The sequence below is a fragment of the Piliocolobus tephrosceles genome, chromosome 12 (assembly GCF_002776525.5).
Source record: "Piliocolobus tephrosceles isolate RC106 chromosome 12, ASM277652v3, whole genome shotgun sequence".
In the NCBI taxonomy this organism is placed as follows: domain Eukaryota; kingdom Metazoa; phylum Chordata; class Mammalia; order Primates; family Cercopithecidae; genus Piliocolobus; species Piliocolobus tephrosceles.
Window position 1 is genome coordinate 94,332,036 of NC_045445.1, and position 23,529 is coordinate 94,355,564.

General features: G+C 43.4%; 1 protein-coding gene across 2 annotated transcripts; it reads left to right on the forward strand.

The window, feature by feature from the left end:
• Positions 1-295: 295 nt before the first annotated feature.
• Positions 296-23,109, forward strand: ALAS2 (5'-aminolevulinate synthase 2). 2 transcript variants are annotated; one of them, XM_023202041.1, is made up of 11 exons: positions 296-449; positions 5,391-5,586; positions 6,611-6,733; positions 7,563-7,673; positions 10,149-10,371; positions 10,904-11,088; positions 13,742-13,921; positions 16,146-16,310; positions 16,871-17,139; positions 18,533-18,695; positions 22,822-23,109. In XM_023202041.1, exons 2-11 carry the CDS (start codon positions 5,406-5,408, stop codon positions 22,983-22,985), a joined length of 1,764 nt encoding a protein of 587 aa, XP_023057809.1. In that variant the 5' UTR covers positions 296-449; positions 5,391-5,405; the 3' UTR covers positions 22,986-23,109. The 2 variants fall into 2 exon arrangements, with proteins under 2 accessions (XP_023057809.1, XP_023057810.1); XM_023202042.1 differs by having other exon boundaries at positions 10,904-10,962.
• The last annotated feature ends 420 nt before the right edge of the window (positions 23,110-23,529 follow it).

A 23,529-nucleotide genomic window follows, 5' to 3' on the forward strand; every position in this document is an offset into this window, starting at 1 on the left:
TTAGAGCTCATAAGCACAACACTGTATTCTAGGTCTGACTCGAGAGCCCTCCCAACTTGTGCTACAGTCACTTCTGGGTTCTATTGCCCTCCTTTTATAGTTGAGGAGATCTATATTCAGAGATAGATCAAGGTACCCCAGCTCTAGGTGGATGGTCTGATTCCAAAGCCCAAATGAGCTAATTTTGCTGTCCTAGAGAGAAAAGAAAATAGGGAAGAGCCAGAGCTGGGGGAGGGGGTACACTAGAGGGAGGGGGTACACTAGAGGGAGGGGCTACTTTGGGTTTTATCTCTAGCAAGGAAGGGACTGAGATACCTTTGGGGCCAATGCAGGGCCAGGCCAGCAGAAGGCAGGGTGGGTGGGGCTGAGTCAGAGGAGAAGGAATAAATGCCAGGTCCTAACCCACAGTACCCACCCGTCGTTCGTTCGTCCTCAGTGCAGGGCAACAGGTAAGAGCTGCTTTCAGCCTGGCACCCTCTCTCTGGTCTGCCAGCTGGTCTCTCAGGGCTGTACACACTGACTCTCTGGTCTGAGTAGATCTGACTTTTTCCTTTGTTTCTCAGAATCTGTCTCTTTTTCATTTTCTTTTTATCTCCCATGTCTCTTTCTGTCTTTCCTCATTTTCAGCTTTCTTCTCTCTTTTTCCCTTCATTACTTTCTTTTGTTAGTTTTCAAGCTTATTCATTTCATTTCATCATTCTCTGACACTCTTGCTTTCTCTTATTTTTCCCTCCTGAGTTCTATCTTTTTCTCTAAATTTCTTTCTCTTCCCCCTTTTTGTCTCTTTCCTTGGCTCTGTATTTCTCTGTCTCTGCATTTCTGTCTCCTCTTCCTCTCTATCAAGAACGATGGCTTAATATTTCTTTCTGCAATTCCCCATTCCTCTCTCCCTTTGACTCCCTCTACCTGCTGGACTGACAGCAGAGCTCAGTGGGTCAGAGCCCATGGGGAGCCTAGGGATGCGGAGAAGAGCTAGGGAGGGAAACTAAGAGGATATGGGGGTGATGGGAATGATGAATTGGGTAAGGAGAGATTTGGGGGAATTGAGAGATGAATAATTAGCAGAAATAAGTGAAGACAGTGGAAGAGGAATGTAGTGTCACCATACAAAAAGTAAACAGATGTCTATTCTCATCCTAATTCGCTGTGAGACCCTAGACAAGTCATTCACCCTCTGAAAAAAAGGCTTAGCCTGTAATTTCCACCACCCTTTTTAGTTTTGATGTTGTGATCTTCTAAATGTTCCTGTTTCTAAGAATTTCTGATTCTCTGATTCCAGTTATCTAAAGTTCTATATGATTCTTCTGTGGTGGGAAAGTGGTACTAAGAAGAGAAGTAAGGCCTGATGTTTCCAACTCCTGAAGAGAAATTACCACTTCTCCTCCAGACCTAATTGACTTTTGCAAAGCAGGCCACAAAAGGGGTGGGGGTGTGGGGGACAAGGAATGCTGCAATGAGTGTTTTCTGGCTCTCTGCTGGGGTAGAGTTGCAGTTGGCCCTTTTGACCTCTGGGAATACAGATTGGGTGCTGACACGAGAGAGGATTTTAAAGTCATAGGAAAAACCTTTCAGTAATGATCTGTTATTTGGTCTGAAATTTCACCATCATCTCTTTGGTTAAAAGTATTGTTTTAAGAAGATGCCTGGCAAGCATTACCACACGGTAGGTGCATAAGTTATTAAATGGTAGAGTAAATGAATATCCAACAGTATCTGAAATTCCACTGTAGTTCCAGATCTGTTCCTTTGGTAAGGCATTGGTGACAAATGGCATATGACCTGGAAAGAGGCCTATGTTAGTGCAGCAGAGGAGATAAATGTCTAGAGTCAGGCCCTCAGTCAAGAAAAAAAGGTAGTAATATTTGAATCACAGATCCATAATGGTTAAGTTAGGAATCTCTGGAAACAGATTGCCTAGGTTCAAATCCTGCTTCTCCTATGTACTAGCTTTCTGATCTAGACAAGTTACTTAATCTTTTTGGGATTCAGTTTCCCTATCATCACAGGGTTGACATGAGAACAGGGCCTGGCACAGAGGGCTCTGTGAGTGTTTGACTATCAGAACTAGGTGGGATCTATGAAATTATCTAGCCCAATGTCAGTGGAGAAACCGAAGCCCAGAGAGGGGAATTACAGAGCCCAAGTTCACACAATAAATTGTACAGGATTGGGACAAGAATCAGTCTCTAGCTTCCCAAACCCAGCCTGGTATATTCATGTGACTTCCCTTGGCGTACCTTCATTTTTTCTACATGGGAAATGGAGAAAATAAAAATAATAAAGTCTATCAATTAAATATAATAACTAACACTTTTTCACTGTTTACTCTGGGATAGTTACTCTGCTAAATGCTTTATATGGATTATCTTACTGAATCTTCGCAACATTCCTGTGATGCAGATTGTCTTTGTTATTACCAATATTTTCCAGATATAAGATGTATAGCAGGGAAGTGACTTTTCTAAGGTCCCAAAGCTAGTGAGTGGTGGAGCCAGGATTCAAACTCAAGTAGTTTGGCTCTAGAGCCTATGCTCTTTATACCCTAAATTGACTAAAATGCTTCCTTGATTCAATTTTACTCACTCTAGTCTCTTGGTGGGTAATGAGATGGAATAGAAACAGAGCCCATGGTAACTAGACTACAAGGTCGTGGGTATAATGATGGCCAGGCAGAGTGAGGCAGAGCAAATTTCAGGAAAGGAATAATAGAACAAGAGAAATGAGAACAGAAGCTTGAAAGAACTTGAGAATTCAACGAATTCCAAGAAGTGGTCTATATTTTCCCAGGACCCTGAGCATATCATGGCCAAAAGCCCCCTAGTAATGACGTGTGTTTAATTTCTTCAGTTTTTATATACAGGAGGTAGGCCTTCTCCACCATCCCAAGGCAGGACTGGACTTTGCCTCCAATATTGGGGGCTTTCCTTCCCAATATTGGAGGCAAACCCACTACATACCCCAATGTTGTTGGCATTATTATTGCCAGGATTGATGTTGGGGGAGTTTACAGGAGCCTGGAGCCTTGTCATCTGCCTTGCCTGCACTTCTGGGCTATCCACTTCTTACCATCAATAGCCAGGGCCAGCTCTAGCCAGATGCTCAGATGTGATTCCAGAAAGGGGATCCTCTTCTCTCCCACGCCCTGGTCTCAGCTTGGGGAGTAGTCAGACCCCAATGGCGATAAACTCTGGCAGCTTTATCTGTGGTCTACAGGCTCAGCCCCAAGTGCTTTAGCTTTCACAAGCAGGCAGGGGAAGGAAAACACATATCTCCAGATATGAGGTAGGCACTGGATCCAATTCCTTACCTACCATGTGAAGTGGCCATAATTACCTCATATTTGACAGCTAATGAAGGCCAAGATCCAGAGAGGGGAAGTAATGTGTACAAGAACATCCAACAATGAAATTGGAGAGCTGGAATTTTAATAAGAAAAGCTAACATTTATTGAAGATTTACTATGTGCCAAACACTACCCTAAAGGCTTAACTTGGATTGTTTCATTTAGTCCCTCCAACAACCCTTCTGTCGTTTCCAATTTCAGGGCCCACACGCCTTGGCCCCACATACCAACCCAGGCTGCTGTGACAGCCCATGAGAAGGGGAGAGGTTGCTCTGGGATGAAACAAGAAAAAAGAGGTTGTTTTGTGAGGTAGGGGGAGGGTGCTTATTCTATGAGATCAGGAAGGGAGGGAGATGAAGGAGGTTGCCATATGAGGACAGGGCCATGAGCTGAACTGTCCCTCACAACATAAGGCTGAGAGTGCTAGTAGATTCTACTCAGTAACTTTCTTCACAGTGTCAGGGCTTTAGTCTTCCCACATTCTCCTATGTCTCTCCCATTGTACTGTCCCTTATCTTGTCTCACTTTTTGACTCTGTCTTTCCAATTTGCCCTTTTTCTTTACATCTGTCTCTCCTTCTTGCTTTCTCTAGCTGTCTTTCTCTTGGTGTCTCTCAGCTCTCATTCCTCTTAACCCTCATCCCCCCGCTTTAGTCACCTCTCTGTCTCTATCCTTTGATCTTGTCATTTTTCTCTACTCTCTTCTCTCTGTCCTTTGCTCTCTCTCTCTCATCTCCCTCAATTAGGGCCACAATTCTCTTCCCCAAACTCACTTAGCCTTTTGCAATTTCTGGAAGCATTTTTTTATCTTTGTGTCTGACTGACTCTCTACCCCTGCTGGATTCTCTCCACTCCTGCTCTCACTTCTGTGAATCTTTGTATAATCCTCTAGACTCATTGATCTCTCCTCATGTCCCTTTCGTGTCCCTTGGTCTGTCTGTCTCTGCCTTTATCCCTGTGTGCGCTATCCCCACCTCCTTTTTCTTTTTTCATTTTCTCTTTCTCTCAATTCAATCTCTGTTTTCATCTCCACCCTGTTCCCTTTCCCTCTACCTTTGATCTCTTTTTCTCCCTCAATTTCTGTTCTTTTAACTCTACCACCACCACCACATCTTTGTTCTCTCTCTACTTTCCTCTTTTTATCTTTCCTACATTTTCTTTTCTTCTAGTTTTTCTCCTAGTCCCTTCTCCTTCCTCAATTTCAGACTCTGTTCATTCATCAATTTACCCCAAAATTCAACAAATATTTATTGAGTGCCTATGTGTCATTTGCTTTCTCTTTTTCTGATCTCTCTGCCCCCTTTCTCTTCTCTGTCTTGGCCTCTGCCTGTTTCACTAACCCATAGACTATGTCTTTGTGCCTTGTTTTCCAGCCCCACTGGGACTTGCTTTCACCTCTTCCTAGATCTGTGCTTATCCAAGAGACAGGAGTAAATTCAAAGACAGCATAATACCAGGCTGGTGGCACATAGTCTGTAGGACCAAGGGCCTACCCTTCCTTCCTGTTCCCTTGATTTCCTTAAACTGATACATTTGACCTCAAGCTCCTGCTCCCTCTCCGGCTGATCCTGCTTAGGAAACACCCTGGGCCAAGCCTCAGGAGCTCTGCTCAATGACATATGTTTGCATTAGCAGGCTGAATCTTCACTTGGCTAAGACCAACATTCTTAGAAAGATTCTTGGCCTTAAGCATTGATCAAAGGGTTAGTGGGTTGGCAATTCTCATCCTGCCACACAAAAACACATTTCAGTGATCCTCATCATCACAGAGGTAGTTAGTGCCAGAGTGAGTCAGAATCCAGGCTTTCTGACCTCCAGTTAGCACTCTTTCCTTCACCTCTTTGCCCAGTAGTCAGTTTCTTATTTCTTCCTCTATGATGTTTTATTGGTACATGTTAACATTGGGAAAGAAGTTCTTTCCCTGGAAGGGCAATAAGAGCATCTCAGAGGCAGCAAGTTTTGGGTGGGAAGCTGAAGATGAGGATCAAAGACCTGGCTTTTGGCCAGGCCCTCATGATGGAATCTCATCTCTTCCATATCTTCTGCAGGACTTCGGGCTCAAGATGGTGACTGCAGCCATGCTGCTACAGTGCTGCCCAGTGCTTGCCCGGGGCCCCACAAGCCTCCTAGGAAAGGTGGTTAAGACTCATCAGTTCCTGTTTGGTATTGGACACTGTCCCATCCTGGCTACCCAAGGACCAAACTGTTCTCAAATCCACCTTAAGGCAACAAAGGCTGGAGGAGGTAAGAAGAGGCTGCTAGCAAAAGGGGAGAATGTTACTGTCCTGGGGTAAAAGTTCCAAGTCATACTGGCCATCTTTGCCTGATAATTAGGAGGGTTCATGTGAAAAGTGTCAAGATAGCATGAACTCGCCCCAAAATATACCCAGGATCTGTCTTCTGCCAGGTCCTCTAGAAAGGGTCTCATTCTCGGCCAGGCACAGTGGCTCATGCCTGTAATCCCAGCACTTTGGGAGGCCGAGGTGGGTGGATCACGAGGTCAGGAGTTCAAGACCACTCTAGCCAAGATGGTGAAACCCCGTATCTACTAAAAATTAAAAAAATTAGCCGGGAGTGGTGGTGGGCGCCTGTAATCCCAGCTGCTTGGGAAGCTGAAGCAGAGAATTGCTTGAACCCAGGAGGCGGAGGTTGCAGTGAGCCAAGATTGCACCACTGTACTTCAGCCTGGGCCACAGAGCGAGAATCTGTCAAAAAAAAAAGAAAAAAAAAAAAAAAAGGAGGGGAGAGGAGAGGAGAGGAGAGGGAAAAGAAAAGAAAAATTATCACTGTTGTGTCCCTCACACACTATACTCCAGACATGCTGAAACTACTTAAAATTGCCTAAATCAACTACTGTGTCAAGAGTTTGTGCCTTTGCTCCTGTCAGATTACCCTCTCCTAGACCCCATACTGGAGAATCTCATACTTCTCATTTGACACTAAGCTTTGACACTAATCATCTCCTCTGCAAAGCCTGCTTAGACCTCCAAACTGTCTAATTCCAATTCCGGCTCATTTCCCCTCCCTCTTCTGGACTTCAGTAGCCCCTTTACTTCCTCTATCCCAGCACTGTTCACAATGTGTCTTCAGTGTATGCCATTCTCACCAGCTTAGGAGCTCCCCTAGCACAGGGACCAGACTCATCTATCTCTGTGTCTCTATGATAGCCTGAGATAGAGCTTTGGGGTACATTAGATCTAAGTAATTATTGTTGAGCTGAACTTATGACTAGAAATGCACCCCAAATTACTCTCTTACCTTTGCATAGATTCTCCATCTTGGGCCAAGGGCCACTGTCCCTTCATGCTGTCGGAACTCCAGGATGGGAAGAGCAAGATTGTGCAGAAGGCAGCCCCAGAAATGCAGGAGGATGTGAAGGCTTTCAAGACAGGTTGGAGTCAAGTTCCACCTTATGTAACCTTTACTCCTAATGCTTGAACCCATAGGCTAATACAAAAGCAGCCAGTACACATCCCATGATAAGAAGTCCACTCTTTCCAGGGGAGCCATGGTAGGCAACAGTTTAGGCTGTATGCTGAAGCACACAATTCCTGACAAACGCACATGTACAGGCTCCTGAAACTTTTAGTCATTATTCTAAGATGAGCCCTCTAGAATTTTGACTCTTCTTTTTCAGGTGGCTAAATTGATCCCAACAGGCTGGGGTCCCAAATTTCAGCAAGACCACTCTATGAGAATATGGATTTGCATGAAAGAGAAAGAGCTGGGTGTAGGTACCTCCTTTAACTAGGGTGCAGATCCCCAGGTCAGCTTAATTAGTGCAGACCACCCAAGATAATCACCCTTGAGGTATGGCCACACTGTTGGCATCTTTCATAGGCCCCTTTGGAATATCATTAAGGACAAAAACTTCAAAATTGAAATTTAATGATGTTTAGAAAAGAAGAGTAAGGTACATTATCCTGCATCTACTTTCTAAATGCAGGACTCAGGGTGTCTGCCCCAGTTACCTCACCCAAGGGAAAATCCTAGTGGAGAGAAGTATGATTCACCTTATAGAAGGTTTCCTAACAATGTAATAGTCTCCATTCAGGGAGATAAATAGAAACTCACCTTAGAGAAGATTTCTTCTCGCTACAGAAGGCGTCCTTACCTTATAAACTTGAATTTTCATGTTGCGTTGAGCTTAAAGAGGACAACACGTGCTTTCTTTTTCCCCCATTCTCTTCATGGCCAATGAATCTCACATTCCATCTCAGATCTGCCTAGCTCCCTGGTCTCAGCCAGCCTAAGGAAGTCATTTTCCAGTCCCCAGGAGCAGAAGCAGATCTCTGGGAAAGTCACACACCTGATTCGGAACAATATGCCTGGTGAGTTTGCTGAGGTGGAAATAAAGGGGATCAGAATAGGGAAGGCATTCTGAAAGGGCCTCTGTCATAGTAGGGGAAACAGCACAGAAGGGCCTTGGAACCAAAGGAAATTTGAGTTTAAAATTTAATGCTGACACTTGCTGGATCTAGGTGTTTTGGCAAGTAAGACACTTTCCTTCCATGGCATTTAGTACCTACCTCAATAGGTTACCATGAGCAGAAAATAAAATTACATTTATGGAAATGTTTCTAATGAGGCTTCATTAAATATTAGGCTTACTCTCATTATTTCTTCTCCATGCTTCCCTCAAAAACTCTCACCCTTCATAGAGCACCTTTTCCCCATTCTTATATGTGTTTATATTCATTTTCATAATGACATTTGCATTATTTTCTAATATAAAAGGAATATGATTCATGGTAAAATATTTTTCAACATATACAGGAAAGTATAAGGAGGGAAATTTAAGTCATGCAGAGTTCCACCATTAAGTTTTTGCTATATTTTCTCCCAGATATTTTTCTATGGCTACACACACACACACACACACACACACACGCAAACACACACACCCTCTGCTCTCTTCACCACACCCACGGTTTTGTTAGAAGTGTGATCTTATTTTACCTGGAGTTTGTTATGCTGTTTTGTTCACTTAAAAATATGTCATGGGTATAGTATGGATTCAATATCATTCAGTTAATCAAGCATCTACAATTTAAGTTGTTGTTTCCAATTTTTTGTATTCTCTCAGTTTAGATTGAAGGTTGGTTTTACATATATACAAATGTACTCAAAGAAAATGTAGAGTATTACCTTTTTCAATTTTTATTTTTACCTAATAATATCTTGCTATATATTTTGCTCTGTGCCTTTTATTTCACTCAACAATATACTGTAGACATGCTTCCATTTGAACACATATATATCTACCCTACTTTTCAATGCTTCCAAATATTTTGTAGCATAGATATAATAGAGATTATTTGGCTACTCCTCTATTCGGTTGCTTCCAATTTTTTCTATTACAAACAGTAGTGCAAAAAACATCCTTGAATGTATCTCCTTGTGTACACAGGCAAGTGTTTCTCCAGGATAGACAATCAGAGGTGGAAATTCTTGGGATGTAAGGGTGTGTACATTTTTGATATTAATAGATATTGCCAATTAGCCCTCCAACATGGCTGTACCAGTTAACAAGGAGGGTATCCATAGTCTCATACCCTTACCAGCACTTGATATTATCAAACTTTAAATCTTTATCAATTGATAGGTGAAATTTTGTTTTCCCAGTTTTATTTTTCCTGATTAATAATCTTTTTCTACATTTATTCTATGCCCATTTTTCTACTGGGTTGAAATTTTTCATGTTAATTTTTCAGAGATTATATAATAAATTCTGAGTATCAATCATTTGTCTGTCAATTATGCTGCAAATATTTCTCTAGATATATCAGTATGTGCATTTTAAAAACTTTTGATACATATTTCCAAACATCTCTGCAGCAAGAATGTTGCCAATTTGCACCTCGAGCAGCCATATAAATTGCTGTCTGCAACATGATTTCTGTCTCATGTAACGAGTTCTAGAGTTTAACAAGCCCTTTGGCAAACATTATTTCAATTTATCCTAGAAATAATGTTACCCCATCTTGTAGTGGTAATGGTTAAAGAAGTGGGCTCTGAGTTACTTACTTGATGAACACTACTTGCTGCATGACCCTCGTCAAGTTACCTAACACTTAATGCCCCAGTTCCCTCATCTGTAAAATGGAGATACTAATAGAACTGTCCTTGGAGCATTGTTGTGAGGAATAAATTAAATATTTATAAAGTTCCTAGGAAAGAACTTACATGTATTAGGCATTCATTAAATGTTAGCTATAATAATATAATTGAATATTAGCTATCTTTATTGGTATTATTATGACTACTAATACTATAGCAGTAATAATACTACTATTACCATGTGCCATTTATTAGTTTGAATATATTACATGTTGTTGGTTGTCAGATGCTCACAATTCTCCAAGGAAAGTATTATTAGCCTCATTCTACAAATAAAGAAATTTAAAGTAAGAAAGAAGATTCATGACTTGTTCAAGGCCACACAGCTAGGAAGTGGCAAAGAGACTGCTAGAAACAAGATCTGTTGATACTCCTTCCACTGAGACTGAAAGTAGTGATTCTAGTAAGGAGGCTGCCACACCAACCCAGGAAGAGAGATGAGGCCACAAGAAAGTCTAAATGAATGTGTGAATGAACTACTGAGTGAAGGAGTGAATGAGTAAGCAAAAGGATGGCTGAATGAATAGTAGAGAGTTAATGTGGTCCAATAAGTCAATGACTGAGCACATAAATGAATATGTGGAAAAAGAGTTGGAGAACTCAAAATCAGCAACATGGGTAAAATACAGACTAGCCAGGAAGAGACTTAAAATGAATTCTTTTCATCCTCATATCTGCTCCTGCAGGAAACTATGTCTTCAGTTATGACCAGTTTTTCAGGGACAAGATCACGGAGAAGAAACAGGATCACACCTACCGTGTGTTCAAGACTGTGAACCGCTGGGCTGATGCATATCCCTTTGCCCAACATTTCTCTGAGGCATCTGTGGCCTCAAAGGATGTGTCCATCTGGTGTAGTAATGATTACCTGGGCATGAGCCGACACCCTCAGGTCTTGCAAGCCACACAGTGAGTAGTAGGCTCTCAGCCATCAGCAGTGGCCAGAGGAGATGAAAAACCACACATAGGAAAAAAAAAAGGCAGAGCTGGCAGTGGAAACCTGGGTTCTACCACCACTTTTTTGTCCAAGGTCCTCCACCATATCTATTCCTTGGATATGAACTAAGTCAACACACCATGTTTCCCAAACTCTTGGGTGTCCAATGCTATGGAGGGGAAGGACGGGAGACCAGGCAAGGCCCACTCTGCCTGAGTTTTTAATCTAGCTGCAGAATTAGTATTGCCAGAGATGGAGTGTGACCTCCTCTAGGTCTTCCAAACTACTCAAGCTCAACCTAGCTTCTCCCTCTCTCCCTGAGTACCTCCAGTCCTAGAAGGAAGGCACATGTCTCCCTATCTTCCCCATCCTTCCCTCTACTTTGTCTCACAGGACACAGTGTATATAGGATCACTAATTCAACATTGACTCCCATCAAGGAAGGGAAACCTACCCAGTTCCTCGATGCCTGACACGTTATTTTTCTCCCTTTCTCCTGGCCAGGGAGACCCTGCAGCGTCATGGTGCTGGAGCTGGTGGCACCCGCAACATCTCAGGCACCAGTAAGTTTCATGTGGAGCTTGAGCAGGAGCTGGCTGAGCTGCACCAAAAGGACTCAGCCCTGCTCTTCTCCTCCTGCTTTGTGGCCAATGACTCTACTCTCTTCACCTTGGCCAAGATCCTGCCCGGTAAGCCTGAGGCCTGAGCTTTGTTCAGGGCTGCTATCCTGCAATACAGCATCCAGTTTCACTGGTTCCATCACTCCTTCCCTGTATTTGGAGTTCCCACTCCCATCGTTCTTCCTTCTTATCCACCTTGCATATCCTCAACAGTGAATAATTATATCCCTCTGCTTTCTGCCCTTCTGCACCTAGAGAGGACCACTACTGGGGAACATTACCCAACCTCACAGAAGGGAAACACTATAAATTCATCACCTCCCAACTCAACTGGGCTCTTAACACACATAAATAGTTATTTTATGTCTCCACAGGAGCTTTTTCAAACTTTTTCTCCTCTTCTAAAACCTCTGACTACCTTCTCATTCACACTTAGCAAATAACCTCACATCTTACTTCACAATAAAAACAGAAGCCCCAGAGAATCCTTATTTATTGCCACCAAACCTATAAACTTATCTAATTGTTCATGTAGCCTTGCTTCATTCTTTCCTTTTAAAATGGAAGGCATATCTCTCCTTCTGCCTAAAGCCAATCCCTTCACTCGTACACTGGTTCCCATATTCCCAGTCTCCTACTTTCTAGTCTATAATGTCCTCACCTCATAGGCCTTGTTGTCCTTCTGCCATGGCCCGATCCAGAATGAATACAACTCTCCATCTTCACTGTATCAATTCTGGGCTCATAAAGTTGCTCAGAAAGGAGTCACTAAAAATTCATAGTGTTAACCTCTACTGGGTTCTCCATGCTCTCTGGCAATCCCATTTCCCTGGTCAGTTCTCCAAGCTTATGGTGCAGTTTTGCCAAACCACCATTATCCTCAGCCTTCCTGCACCCCTCCTCCCCATCTCCCTCAGCAGATGACTTCATGTTCTACTACATTCAAAATAGAAGACACCAGACAGCAACGTCCTTGACTCCCAGCCACATAGCACCTACAAACTCATAAGCATCTTCACATGTCCTCTCCTCACTCCTTCTCTTCTGTTATAGTGGAAGAAGTATCCTTTTTCTTGTGACTAATCCTTCCACTGTTGCTCTGTGCCCCATTCCTCTCTACCACCTTAGGAATCTTGACCTATTGGCTCTCTCCTCCTCTCCTGTATCTTCAGCCTGTCCCTCTCTTTAAACATGTTTTCAGGTCTCTTGCATCTTATAAAAAAACATTGCCTCAACTCCTCATCACTCTCTAGCTACTGCCCTCTTTCCTCCCTATAACAGGCAAACTGCTTGAGAGAAGTCTCCGCTCTAACTAATTCCTCACCTCCTGCTGATTCTTCAGCACAGCAAAAATATTACCACCACTTCTCAGAAACTATTTTGAGTTCACGCGTAAGCCCTAACTAAACTCAACATCTTTAAGATATTTTTGTCCATCCCCTCCTCAACCATTAGAATTCAACTTCTTTCCATCTCTACTGCCAGCATCCTAGTCTGATCCAACATCATTTTTTAAAGAAAATTTTACGTTTGCCCTCTGATAATCTATTCTTTACAACAGTCAGAATTTTTTTTTAATGCAAAACTATGTTTGTTGCCCACCACCTCCACCCTGGTCAAAACCCTTAGGTGGACCCCCATTCCCCTAGGGCCAAATCCAAATTTCTTATCACAGCTTCTGAAGTTCTCGATAATCTGGCTTCTATATATCTCTTCAGTCTCACCTTTTTGCATCCCTCCTCTCACTATCTCATTCAGTAATACATTCATTCATATACTCATTCGCTTGCTTATAAATCAGTCATCAGTTTATTTATCCATTCATTTAATAAATGTTTACTTAGCATCTACTATGTGCTTACTCTTATACTGTACACCAGAGACAGAGAGATAATAAGACGTTTTTGCTCCCATGCAACTCCCAGTCTGCTTGTCTTTCAAGCCATGTTCTCCAGAAAGCCATAACTCATTTTCTCAGGTGGAAGTTATCCCTTACTCTTATAAAAAGGCCACAGTTCCTTGATGGCAGTGCAGTTAGTGGCAGGGGTTGGGGAGGTCCAGGAATCGACTCCCTCTACCAATTTCACATGCCCACCTGCCCCACCAGGATTGCCCAGTAAAAAGCCGTGCATTCTTCAAATCTTTCCGGACCTTAGCTTTCTCACTTGTATAGTAAAGCAGATGAATCTCATGATCACTAACAGACCTGCCCGCTCTGACATGCCATGAGCTTATGATTCCAACAGTAAAAGCCTGATAAATATCCATCCCTGTAACCACAAGCAGATGGATGCTACCTGGAACGGTTGGAGTTTCATCTAGACTAGGAAGAATCTAGCATCAGTCCAAGCCAACAAGCATTCCCTGGGGTAATCCCCTTTCCAAGTCTTGATCCTATATGTTGGGGAGAAGGAAAATAGGTCCTGTCCTCAAAGAACTCTGAAGCTTCTTGGGAAATTAAATGTTCTTCCATCCTAAGGCAGTCAGAGGCTAGACCAGGGTTACAAATGACTGGAGGGAAGGATGTAGCGGCTAGAATTTGGGAACAGTGAAGACCTTCTAAGGGAGAAAGAAGTGTCACAAAGGTTCCCAGAGAAGGAAGAAGCAGAGCAAGGTCTTCAAAGGGAAGAAAGGGTTGGCCCTTTTCTTTGCCAGGTCAAACCTGAAGGTTGAAGTGGAGTACTGGGACAGAAGCTTAAGGATTATGTATCTGCTTCCTCAGGGTGCGAGATTTATTCAGACGCAGGCAACCATGCTTCCATGATCCAAGGTATCCGTAACAGTGGAGCAGCCAAGTTTGTCTTCAGGCACAATGACCCTGACCACCTAAAGAAACTTCTAGAGAAGTCCAACCCTAAGATACCCAAAATTGTGGCCTTTGAGACTGTCCACTCCATGGATGGTATGTATATGTGTGAGTGTATGTTTACTAGTGTTGGTCTCACAAAAATCATGATGATGATGATGATGATAACATTATAACAGCTAATATTTATAGAGTGTTTATTATGTGCCATGCAAAACTATTAGTATTTTACATGTATTCACTTAATTTTCTGAACAATTCTATGAGATAGGTGTTATTATTATTTTGATTTTTTACATGAGGAAACTGAGACATAAGAGTAATTTGTCCAGACCAGGCGTGGTGGCTCAAGCCTGTAATCCCAGCACTTTGGGAGGCCGAGACAGGCGGATCACGAGGTCAGGAGATTGAGACCATCCTGGCTAACACAGTGAAACACCGTCTCTACTAAAAAAATACAAAAAAACTAGCCGGGCGAGGTGGCAGGCGCCTGTAGTCCCAGCTACTCGGGAGGCTGAGGCAGGAGAATGGTGTAAACCCGGGAGGTGGAGCTTGTAGTGAGCTGAGATCCGGCCACTGCACTCCAGCCTGGGCGACAAAGTGAGACTCTTTCTCAAAAAAAAAAAAAAGAATAATTTGTCCAAGGTCAAACAGCTAGTAAATGCCAAAGAATGGAGACAGGTATTACTTTCATCTTATAGGTAAAGAAACTAAAGTTCAGAGTTGGCATCCAATTCATCTTGAGTGGCTCAGCAAATTGGCGCTAAAGTATTTGCACCCTAACATATATAACTCCAATTCCTCAAGTAACACTTCTCTTGTTAGAAATGATATGTAAATCAATAATCCCAGTGTTTGGTTTTTATGAAGGAAATTTCAAAAACCATTGCCCAGGATTTTTTTCAAGGTCCAGTATGAAGCACTGGGGTCAAAACAGGTTTTCAAGTCAGAGAGACCTGGGTTCAAATCCCACCTTTGACAATTACTGGCTATGACCATGGGTAACTCTTTAACTGTCTAAGCCTCAACTTTCCCAAAGGTAAAATATCTGGTTGTAAGAATTAGAGATGATAGAAACCATTCTAGTTATTATGCTTTAGTAGAAATAAATGATCTTCACACTCCTACCTCCTTTCTTTGCTCAATTGAAACAATGTCCAAAGCTTTCTATTACTGGCCCTGTTGTGTAGAAATCATGTGTTTTAGTTATCCCCTTATGGATTTATTTAAGGGAAGAGGTCAACTCATTTCAGTTTGTCCTTTTTCCAACTGAAACAAAAGAGTCCATAGTATTCCCTGATTTAGCTATCTTAAGTGGCATGTAATGACTATACACACAGGCTCTAAAACTAGACTATCCATGTTCAAATCCTAGTCTGACCCTTTACTGGCTTGGGCAAGTTTCTTAATTGCTCTGCATCTGTTCTCAGTTGCTTATTTGCAAAATGTAAGTGATAATAATTAAATAGGTATGCAAATTAAATGAGTTAATATATGCAAGGAACTTACTATTATGCCCACTCCCACATTTCTAACACTAGCAATAAAGTAAAACTATCCTATTCCTTTTGTATATTTCTACCACTGAGACTATTCAAATTCATTATTTCTCTAGTGAAAACTATGTTGGTACCATTCTACCTCGTTACATTTGCAAATAAATTGTTCTTTATTTACCCATTTTTGGGGTGCAAACTCTGCCCAAACTGTTGATCCTTAGGCTGAATCTCTCCCATTGAAATGATGCTTGAACCATCACACTGTCATTTGTCTCAGGTTCTACCTTCTGTAGTTGACTCCCCTCAGGTTGTCCTACCAATTGCTCACATTTTTAAATCCTGGCTTGGAACCCCTATTTCCACCTGAAGATGTTTTTTCTGTATTACAACTCCTTGTACCTCAGCAGTTTCCAGGGAGTACAGAGGGATACACACAGATTGCAGGAAAATAAACAAAAGAGGCAGAGAGAGGCTGAACATGGCAGAAACAGGAAAATAGACATTGTCAGAATGAAGTAAAAATAGAAAGACAAAGAGTCAAACCTTGATCCCAGGCTGGGGAACACACACGCATGCACACGCACACGCATACACACACACACACACACACACATACAGAGAGAGAGAGAGAAGGCAGGGATGAGATACAGGCAATCGACCCATAAACAGAGGTTTGGAATAGTTCTAAATGAAGGCGTACATCCTCCCTCTCTACAACACTCTTTTCCAACCCACAGTAGGCATGGATGGCAAATTCCACACTGGAGATGGAGCTGGGGAAGGGTTATGATGTCCTACCTCTATCCCTTGGCTTTGCTCAGGTGCCATCTGTCCCCTCGAGGAGTTGTGTGATGTGTCCCACCAGTATGGGGCCCTGACCTTCGTGGATGAGGTCCATGCTGTAGGACTGTATGGGTCCCGGGGCGCCGGGATTGGGGAGCGTGACGGAATTATGCATAAGATTGACATCATCTCTGGAACTCTTGGTAAGTGAATGTTTTGGCCTTCTTATATACCCTCCAGAGACGAGGCCCCTACAAAATTCTCTTCTCCCTCCTCCCCAACGCTATAGGGGTTGTTTGGACAGAATTCACAGCCCCAGGCCACTGCCCTCCTGGACTCCCTCTCTCCACTCGCATCCCACTGCAGAGTTGATAAGAAAGTCTAGGAGAGTTTTTTGAAAAGACCTTGAACTACGCCAAATAGTTAGATTCAACTTGAGTATGTGAAGAGCTGTGTTTCTAAACCCCTCCCCCACCCTAGCCCCAAGCTTCATCTTAGCTCCACTCCTGACCCTATCCAGCTAAAGGTCCCCACCCAGCTCCTACCTATCTAGTCATTGCATATGGCGAGACTTGAAAGTCCTATCTCAAAGCAGCAGAATTATCAGCTCTGACTGCCTTGTCATGGACAGATGAGCAGAGGCCTGGGAAGAGAGCCTGGAGCCCCAACTTCGGTGCACCCCCTTGGGTTATCTGGCACATGATCCTGTTCCTCTGGGACTGATTACGGGATCTGTGTATATCTTCTTACTTTCTGTCTCCAGGCAAGGCCTTTGGCTGTGTGGGTGGCTACATCGCCAGCACCCGTGACTTGGTGGACATGGTGCGCTCCTATGCTGCAGGCTTCATCTTTACCACTTCTCTGCCCCCCATGGTGCTCTCTGGAGCTCTAGAATCTGTGCGGCTGCTCAAGGGAGAGGAGGGCCAAGCCCTGAGGCGAGCCCACCAGCGCAATGTCAAGCACATGCGCCAGCTACTCATGGACAGGGGCCTTCCTGTCATCCCCTGCCCCAGCCACATCATCCCCATCCGGGTGAGAGCCCCACCCTGCCCATTGCCCTCTCCACCTATTTCTTCTGGGAGCCTCCCCACTCCCAACAAACCTGTTTCTGTCTTCAATTACTTGCTTTCCTGCTAACCATTCCCCTTATTGCCAGCTTTGTTTCCCTTTTTGAAAAATTATCAGCCATTTTGGATCAACTAGTCTTTTCCTTGCATCAGCCATTCCCTCATACTTATTAGATTATCCTAACCCTAACAATAGCGAGTGTTCACAGCCTATAATTCAGAGTTTTTCAAACTGAATCAAGACAATTAATGGGTCACAAAATCAGCTTAGTGGGTTATCATTAGCATTAAAAAAAAAGAAAAGAAATAGAATAGAAAATGTTGGAGTACATCACACATACTAAGGCTATCAATTTGTGAAAAATTTGTATTCGTTTTGTGTATGTGCATACATACATGTATGTGTATGTGTGCGTTTATGATCATGGTGTAAAATGTACTTCTTATTGAGAATTGAGGGCAGAAAAATAAAATCAAAAGCCATAGTATTAGCTGCTACTTTGGATCCTCAATATGAGCGTTTACTGCCTTTAAAAATGAACTGCTACTTCTTTCTTAAATGACATGTATTTGTGTGAGTCAGTAAGCCAGGGCAGGGAAAGGACACTTATTTGTGATAATTTGGTGGATGAGAAATAGTCGCTGCTCTTTATTTATTTTTTTTTTATTTTTTTATTTTTTGAGACAGAGTCTTGCTCAGTTGCCCAGTTTGGAGTGCAGTGGCGCGATCTTGGCTCACTGCAAGCTCCGCCTCCCGGGTTCCCGCCATTCTCCTGCCTCAGCCACCCAAGTAGCTGGGACTACAGGCGTCCGCCACCACGCCCGGCTAATTTTTTGCATTTTTGGTAGAGACGGGGTTTCACCGGGTTAGCCAGGATGGCCTCGATCTTCTGACCTTGTGATCCGCCCACCTCGGCCTCCCAAAGTGCTGGGATTACAGGTGTGAGCCACCGCGCCCGGCATCGCTGCTCTTTAGACTAACCTAGTATTTCCTTTAAACACTCATTTTATGAATTAATTTAGTGACAGCACCCCATAATTGGCTTGGGGGGTTCTGGAATTGGCTTGGGGGAGGCATCTTCTCACCCAGAACCATCCTAACCTAGGATATTAGCTAAGTAAAATCAGTGTGCTTGCTCTGCAAACAGCTTCCAAATAGGGCTCCTGGTACCACCACTGCTCTATCCTTTTCAAACCAAATTGCTAGCTCTGAGCTCCTCCTTGATAGAAATTCTGGAGCTGCCACTAAGCCCCTAATGAAAAAAAAAATCTATCCCAAAATTCAGTGATGTTCCCTGATCTAGTTTCCTCCACCTGCCAGGGTGGCAGGTACTGATAAGCCTTTCTCCTGAGTCCAGGTGGGCAATGCAGCACTCAACAGCAAGCTCTGTGATCTCCTGCTCTCCAAGCATGGCATCTACGTGCAGGCCATCAACTACCCAACTGTCCCCCGGGGTGAAGAGCTCCTGCGCCTGGCACCCTCCCCCCACCACAGCCCTCAGATGATGGAAGATTTTGTGGGTAAGTTCTCAACATGGGTGCCTACAGGACCTCCCTCCCCTCAGCCCCAGGATCTGGAAGAGAAGCTGAGAGGACAGAGACCATTCAGTTTACAAAATATTTCTGGAACATCTAATGTGTGCCAGCACCTATACTAGGGTCACAAATAAATGAGAAGCAGCCCCTACACTTGTAGGGCTCCAGTTTGGTTGGGGATACCATAGTGGACACAAACAATGACATTAAGGGATGATCAAAGTTCCACAAGGCAGTGCATGGTAGAGTTGTTGGAGCAGAGAGGAGGGGCCTGACTCAGCCTGAGGGATCCAAGACAGGCTTCCTAGTAGAGTTAACACCTGAGCTGAGTCTTGCAAAGTGAGTGGTATTAAAAGAAAGAGGGCATGGAAGAAGTATTCTTAGCAGAGGGAAGAGCATGAAGAAAGGTGAGGAGAATGAGAAGCAGCCAGGGATATATCAAGAACAATAAGCAGGTGGTATTGGAATGTAGGGTCATAGGAATGGAGTGGGGCAGGGGAGTATCAATCTATGAGTCTACAAAGACAATACGAGACAGAGAGTGAATTGAGAGGCTTGTAGAGCTGAGTAGTTTGAGATTTAGCCTGAAAATGCCAGTTTAGTCAGTTCACCTAATGTTTGCTGGATTTCTTTTGGGTAGTTTTTTGGGTTTTTTTTTTGTTTTGTTTTTTTGTTTTTTGAGACAGAGTCTGGCTCTATAGCCCAGGTTGGAGTGCAGTGACATGATCTTGGCTCACTGCTACCTCTGCCTCCCGGGTCCTGGTTCAAGCAATTCTCCTGCCTCAGCCTCCCAAGTAGCTGGGATTATAGGCATGTGTCACCATGCCCAGCTAATTTTTGTATTTTTAGTAGAGATGGGGTTTCACCATGTTGGCCAGGCTGGTCTTGAACTCCTGACCTCATAATCCACCTGCCTAGGCCTCCCAAAGTGCTGGGATTACAGGCGTGAGCCACCAGGCCCGGCCTGGGTAGTTTTTAATGCAGGGCCTGACATTGAGCAGGTGCTCATTCTAGGCCTGTTGGATGAAAGACATGTAGGCAGTTGATGGTCTAACAGAGGAGCCAGATATAGATGGTACTGGTCCAGTATGACAAGCTCCAGTATTCTGGGAGCTAGAGGGACTGGGCACATTATGGCTAGAGAGGGTGAGAAGGACGAAATTGGAGAGGATTTGTGAGTAAGGAAGTTTTTATGATGCATGTTGAAGTACCTGTGAATATGTTGTAAGAATAAGGGAATTCCATGAGCAATGACCTAGAGATAGGAAAGCAGGGGGTATGTATTGACAACATCATTCTGTTTGTCTGAAGCATGGGCAGTATGAGAATTCAAGGAAGACAAGCTAGGTAGGCGCCATTCATTCATTCATTCAAAAACATTAAATAATGCTGGCTAACATTAAGTACTTACCATGTGCCAAGCACTATTCTAAACACTTTACACATATTAACTCATCTAATCCCCACAGCAACCTCAAGAGTTAGAGATCCTCTTATCATTTCCATTTTGTACATGTGGAAGTTGAGGCACAAAAATATATAGCTGCTGATCCAAGGTCACACACCTTCTAAGTTGCAACTGGGAGGTCTTTCTCTACCTCCATGGTCATAACTGCTAGGTCTACCACCTCTCTGAGCTGATGACCCAGACTCCTGGGCCTTTTGTTCAGTATTCTCTATTGCTCTGGGCTTCAATTATAGAGCTCAGTATTCTTGGTTCTCTGAATGTCCACTTAGGCTAGGCTTTTGTAAGAATATATGAGAAGCATCCACAATGGCTCCACCAGTCCCTAAGTTCCACAGCCAATCCATCCTGAAATCCTGCAAAAGTCCTCTATAATCTCTCTTAAACCTATTTGCTTTTCTCCCTTGCCACTTCTTTAATCCATGTCAACATGATTTTTTCCTAATTTCTCTGCTTCTCTCTTGCTCCTCTCAAATCCTTTCTCGATGCTGACCACCAGAGGGATTTTTCTAAAAACCTGACTATATTGCTCCCTTGCTTAAACCCCTTCATATTTCCCTCTAGACTCTAAAGCAGTGGCCTCCAAGGTGAGGTATGCAAAATGATTACAGGGTGAAGGAGCAGAATATGTATTAGAATTTTATGGTTTTTTTAATCTTAAAAATAGGAAATCAAGCATTACTGATACTGATCTTTAATATACAGACTGACAATTATACATATATATAATATATAAACAAATATACAGAGATTGGAGGCACATGCTAAAACATTTGTACTGACAGCGATATATAGTCCAAAATTTGGAAACCATTGACATACAGGACAGAGTTGAAGCTCTTCAGCATAGCATTCAATGCCTTCCACATGGTGATCTCTATGCCCTCACCTTCTCCCCACATGCATTTTATTTTTTCAGCTACACTGAATGACTTGTCTTTCCCTCATTTTTCTCTGCTCTCTTACCTCTGGGACTTTGCTCGTGCTGCTCTGATTGGAATGCCCTCCCTCACACTTTCCTCTGGCTTACTTTCCTTCATCTTCTAGACTTAACTTAGGAATTCTTTCAACAAATATTTATTGAGTACCAACCGTGTGCTAGACACTGTTCTAGGCACTGGGGATGCAGTAGCAAACAAATCAGACACAAAATTCCTACCCTCTGGAGCTTACATTCTAGTGGAAGAGGATAGTAAAAAAATTTACTAAAAATAAGCAAATTAAATAGCACGTTAGTTCTAAGTCCTATGCGGAAAAATAAAGCTGGATAAGGAGAATGGGATAAGGGGGCAGGGGCGAGTTCAGAGAAGGGTTGTAGTATTAGAGTGGCAAGGGTAGAAGATGCTGAGGTGAAACGAGCAAAGATTTGAAGGAGGTGGAGTTAGTGAGGCAGATATCTAAGAGAATGACATCCCGGGCAGAGGGAACATCCTGAGCAGGGAAGACACAGGAGTATTCCTTTTATATTTGAGGAACAGTAAGAAGATGTGTATGGGTGGAATGGTATAAGTGGGAGACAGAAAAATTGAGTACATAGAGGCAATGTGGGACCAGATTGTATAGGGTATGGTGGGTCATCAGAAGGATTTTGGCTTTTACTCTGAGAACCCTTGAAAGGATTTGAGCACAGGACTGATATATCTGACTCAGGTTTTAACAAAATTGCTCCAACTTCTATGTAGAGAATACACTAAAAGGGAGCAAGGCTGGAAGCAGGGAGACCCAAGAGTGGGCTACAGTAATATCCCAGGTGAGAGATGATGGTGGCTCAGACTTGATCATAATGAAGGCAATAAGAAGTGGTCAGATTTTGAAGGTAGAGCCAATGGTCTTTGCTGATAGATGGGATATAGGGTAAGAGAGAAAGAGAAAAATAAAGGATAATTCTGAAATTTTTGGACTGAGCAACTGGAATTGCCATCCACTGAGATGGGAAAAGTTGAAAGTAGAATAGCTTGGTGGAAAGTAGGGACATGAGTAGCTCAGTTGTACTTATAAGTTAGAAATGCATACTAGACATCTAGGTGGAGATGGAGAAAAGCCATTGATATACAAGATTGGAAACCAGTAGAGAGGTGTGAGCTGGAGATTAATATTTCTGAGCCATCAGCATATAGGTAGTCTTTAAAGTCATGTGACTAGACAAGATCAACAAGGGCATGAACACAGAAAAGGCCAAGAACAGAGCCCCGGAACATACCTGGGGTACTTCCTCCAGCTAGGTCAGGTTTCCATCTCTGGGTTTTCACATCCCCAGGTGGACCTGCTACCCCGGGTTTCCTGGTCATAGCACCAATGACACAGTATGGTTGCTGTCATTATCATTTGTCCTCATAGGGCTTGGAGTTCCCAAGCAGATAGTCATTCTTGGGCCACAGCACATCCTATACTTAGGGAGTGGTCCAGGCCAGGACAGTATGGCTTCAAATTGTGTCAAAGGAGAGCTTCCCAACCTTTTATTATATCCCAGCATCCAGATACAAATGGTAATACTCACGGCACACACAGGAGCAAATAGAGTAGGCTACCTCTGGCCCTGAGGTATCTTGAAGGGCTGAGGGGGATCAGTATCTTGGTGCATCTGTACTAGATTTGGAAGATCTAGTCTAACCCATTCTTTCCCTCCCCTCCCCCTACCACCTTCAGAGAAGCTGCTGCTGGCTTGGACTGAGGTGGGGATGCCCCTCCAGGATGTGTCTGTGGCTGCCTGCAATTTCTGTCGCCGTCCTGTACACTTCGAGCTCATGAGTGAGTGGGAACGTACCTACTTCGGGAATATGGGGCCCCAGTATGTCACCACCTATGCCTGAGAAGCCAACTGCCTAGGATTCACACCCCACCTGCACTTCACTTGGGTCCAGGCCTCCTCTGTCTTCTGCTTTGTTGTGTGCCTCTAGCTGAATTGAGCCTAAAAATAAAGCACAAACTGCAGCATGTGTAGCCTTTTATTGGACAGGGAACAGACAAATGCACTCTACCTGACTCCCTCATACAAGTGGCAGATCTGAGGAAACCATAGGTCACTTGTTGGTCACCATTCCATTTTACCAACAGGGAAACAGAATGAGAAAGAGGAAGGAAATGCCCAAAAACTACACAGTGAGTTGCACAGAGCCGGGATACTAAGCAGATTTATTTGAAATAGCTCTTCTCCAATGGTTTCAATAAAAATCCAGGGATTGACTCTTCACTGGTAATCTGGGCCCTGGAAATCTGGGCCCAGGGTAGCCCCTGAAGCCAGGAGATGGGTCAGCCCTAACCAAATTCCCTAGAAAGGAGTGGTTCCCCAAAACCAGAGGTATTTTCCAAAAGGGGATATGGATGTCTTCCTCAATCCATTATCCTCTCTCCCTC

Bases quoted from the DNA above. Each gene is read 5' to 3' on its own strand.
- ALAS2 (XM_023202041.1), top strand. From the start codon at position 5,406: ATGGTGACTGCAGCCATGCTGCTACAGTGCTGCCCAGTGCTTGCCCGG. The intron at 5,587-6,610 runs GTAAGAAGAGGC...ACCTTTGCATAG, and splicing joins GGCAACAAAGGCTGGAGGAG to ATTCTCCATCTTGGGCCAAG. The intron at 11,089-13,741 runs GTAAGCCTGAGG...CTGCTTCCTCAG, and splicing joins CTTGGCCAAGATCCTGCCCG to GGTGCGAGATTTATTCAGAC.